This window comes from Chiloscyllium plagiosum, unplaced genomic scaffold (genome assembly GCF_004010195.1).
Source record: "Chiloscyllium plagiosum isolate BGI_BamShark_2017 unplaced genomic scaffold, ASM401019v2 scaf_87801, whole genome shotgun sequence".
Taxonomy (NCBI): Eukaryota; Metazoa; Chordata; class Chondrichthyes; order Orectolobiformes; family Hemiscylliidae; genus Chiloscyllium; species Chiloscyllium plagiosum.
The window spans coordinates 1-1,452 of NW_025200577.1; the positions used below are offsets into that span (position 1 = coordinate 1).

A 1,452-nucleotide genomic window follows, 5' to 3' on the forward strand; every position below is an offset into this window, starting at 1 on the left:
GTTTCACCCCTGAATCTCCCAAATTGTTATTATTCACGTTCAGTTTCATTAAAGACTGGTTTTTACTGACAGCAGAATTGAGAACCTGGACACCAAGATTTTGTCAGACCATTTCTGAACAGCCTTAGGATGAGAGAGAAAGGAACACCAGGAATCAGAGTAAATCCTCGGTGCTGGTCATTACTTATCCAAACAATAACTTGGCCACATGGCCCACATTCCACCAAACCCTTAATTATAAACACAGTCTCCCAAAGTGTGGTACTCACAACAACTTCGGTATTTTGCAATGAGGATTCATCAGAGCCAATGACAGTCGTTTCACTCCTAAATGTTTCAACTTATTATTTCCGAGGTTTAGTTCTGCCAGAGATTGGCTTGTGTTGAGTATAGAGGCGAGATCCTCAGCACAAGATTCTGAGAGACAGTTGTCACGAAGCCTGGCGATTACAATCAGAGGAAATACCCAGTTTTCATTCTTATTTGTGCTAATAATAAAGTGTTGGGCATGTAGTTATTACAAACACAAGTTAAACTACTTGGGTACTTACTCAAGTTTTTGTATTTTACAGTTTGGATTCCTTAGAACTGCTGGCAGCAATTTTACTCCTGAATCCCCCAATTTATTGTCATTCAGGTTCACAACGGTCAGTGAGCGACCTGTACTTAGAATGGAGCTGAGATCGTCGGCACAAGAATCTGTGAGCATGTTATTGTTGAGACTGGGGATCAGAGAAATAGGGGGAGGGAGAGAAACAGAGTGCACACAAGAAAGCCACAGAGAGAGAGAGAGAGAGAGAGAGAGAGAGAGAATGCAAGAGAGCCAGAGAGAGAGAGAAAGAATGCAAGAGAGCCAGACATAGAGATAGTGCATGCAAGAGAGTCAAACAGAAAGACAGAGAGAGATAGTGAGAGTGAGAGACAGACAGACAGAGGGGGAACATGTGCAAGAGGGCCGGAGGGTCAGAGAGAGGGGCAGCGCACATGAGGGAGCAGACAGCATGCGAGTGTAAGAGAAACAAAGAAAATAAAAACAGGATTTTAGTATTAACACTATTATAGAGTCATAGAGATGTACAGCATGGAAAAAGACCATTCGGTCCAACCCGTCCATGCTGACCAGATATCCCAACCCAATCTCGTCCCATCTGCTTGCACCCGGCCCACATTCCACCAAACCCTTCCTATTCATATACCTATACAAATGCCTCTTAAATGTTGCAATTGTTGCACCCTCCACCACATCCTCTGGCAGCTCATTCCATAGACGTACCACTCTCTGCGTGAAAAAGTTGCCCCTTAGGTCTCTTTTATATCTTTCCCCTCTCACCCTAAACCTATGCCATCTCGTTCTGGACTCTCTGACCCCAGGGAAAAGACTTTGTCTATTTATCCTATCCATGCCCCTCATAATTTTGTAAACCTCTATAAGGTCACCCCTCAGCCTCCGAC

At 44.0% G+C, this 1,452-nt stretch overlaps 1 protein-coding gene across 1 annotated transcript; it reads right to left on the reverse strand.

Annotated features, from left to right (window-relative positions):
* Positions 1-8: 8 nt before the first annotated feature.
* LOC122546086 (NACHT, LRR and PYD domains-containing protein 3-like) lies at positions 9-745 on the reverse strand. The gene is made up of 3 exons (XM_043684918.1): positions 552-745; positions 270-440; positions 9-123 (listed from the first exon to the last, which is right to left on the reverse strand). Exons 1-3 carry the CDS (start codon positions 707-709, stop codon positions 63-65), a joined length of 390 nt encoding a protein of 129 aa, XP_043540853.1. The 5' UTR covers positions 710-745; the 3' UTR covers positions 9-62.
* Positions 746-1,452: the final 707 nt, after the last annotated feature.

Excerpts from the sequence above, each read along its gene's own strand:
- LOC122546086 (XM_043684918.1), bottom strand. The coding sequence starts at position 709 with ATGCTCACAGATTCTTGTGCCGACGATCTCAGCTCCATTCTAAGTACA. Across the intron at positions 441-551 it reads TGTAAAATACAAAAACTTGA|GCTTCGTGACAACTGTCTCT; the intron begins GTAAGTACCCAA and ends TGTAATCGCCAG. Across the intron at positions 124-269 it reads TGCAAAATACCGAAGTTGTT|GCTGTTCAGAAATGGTCTGA; the intron begins GTGAGTACCACA and ends TCTCATCCTAAG.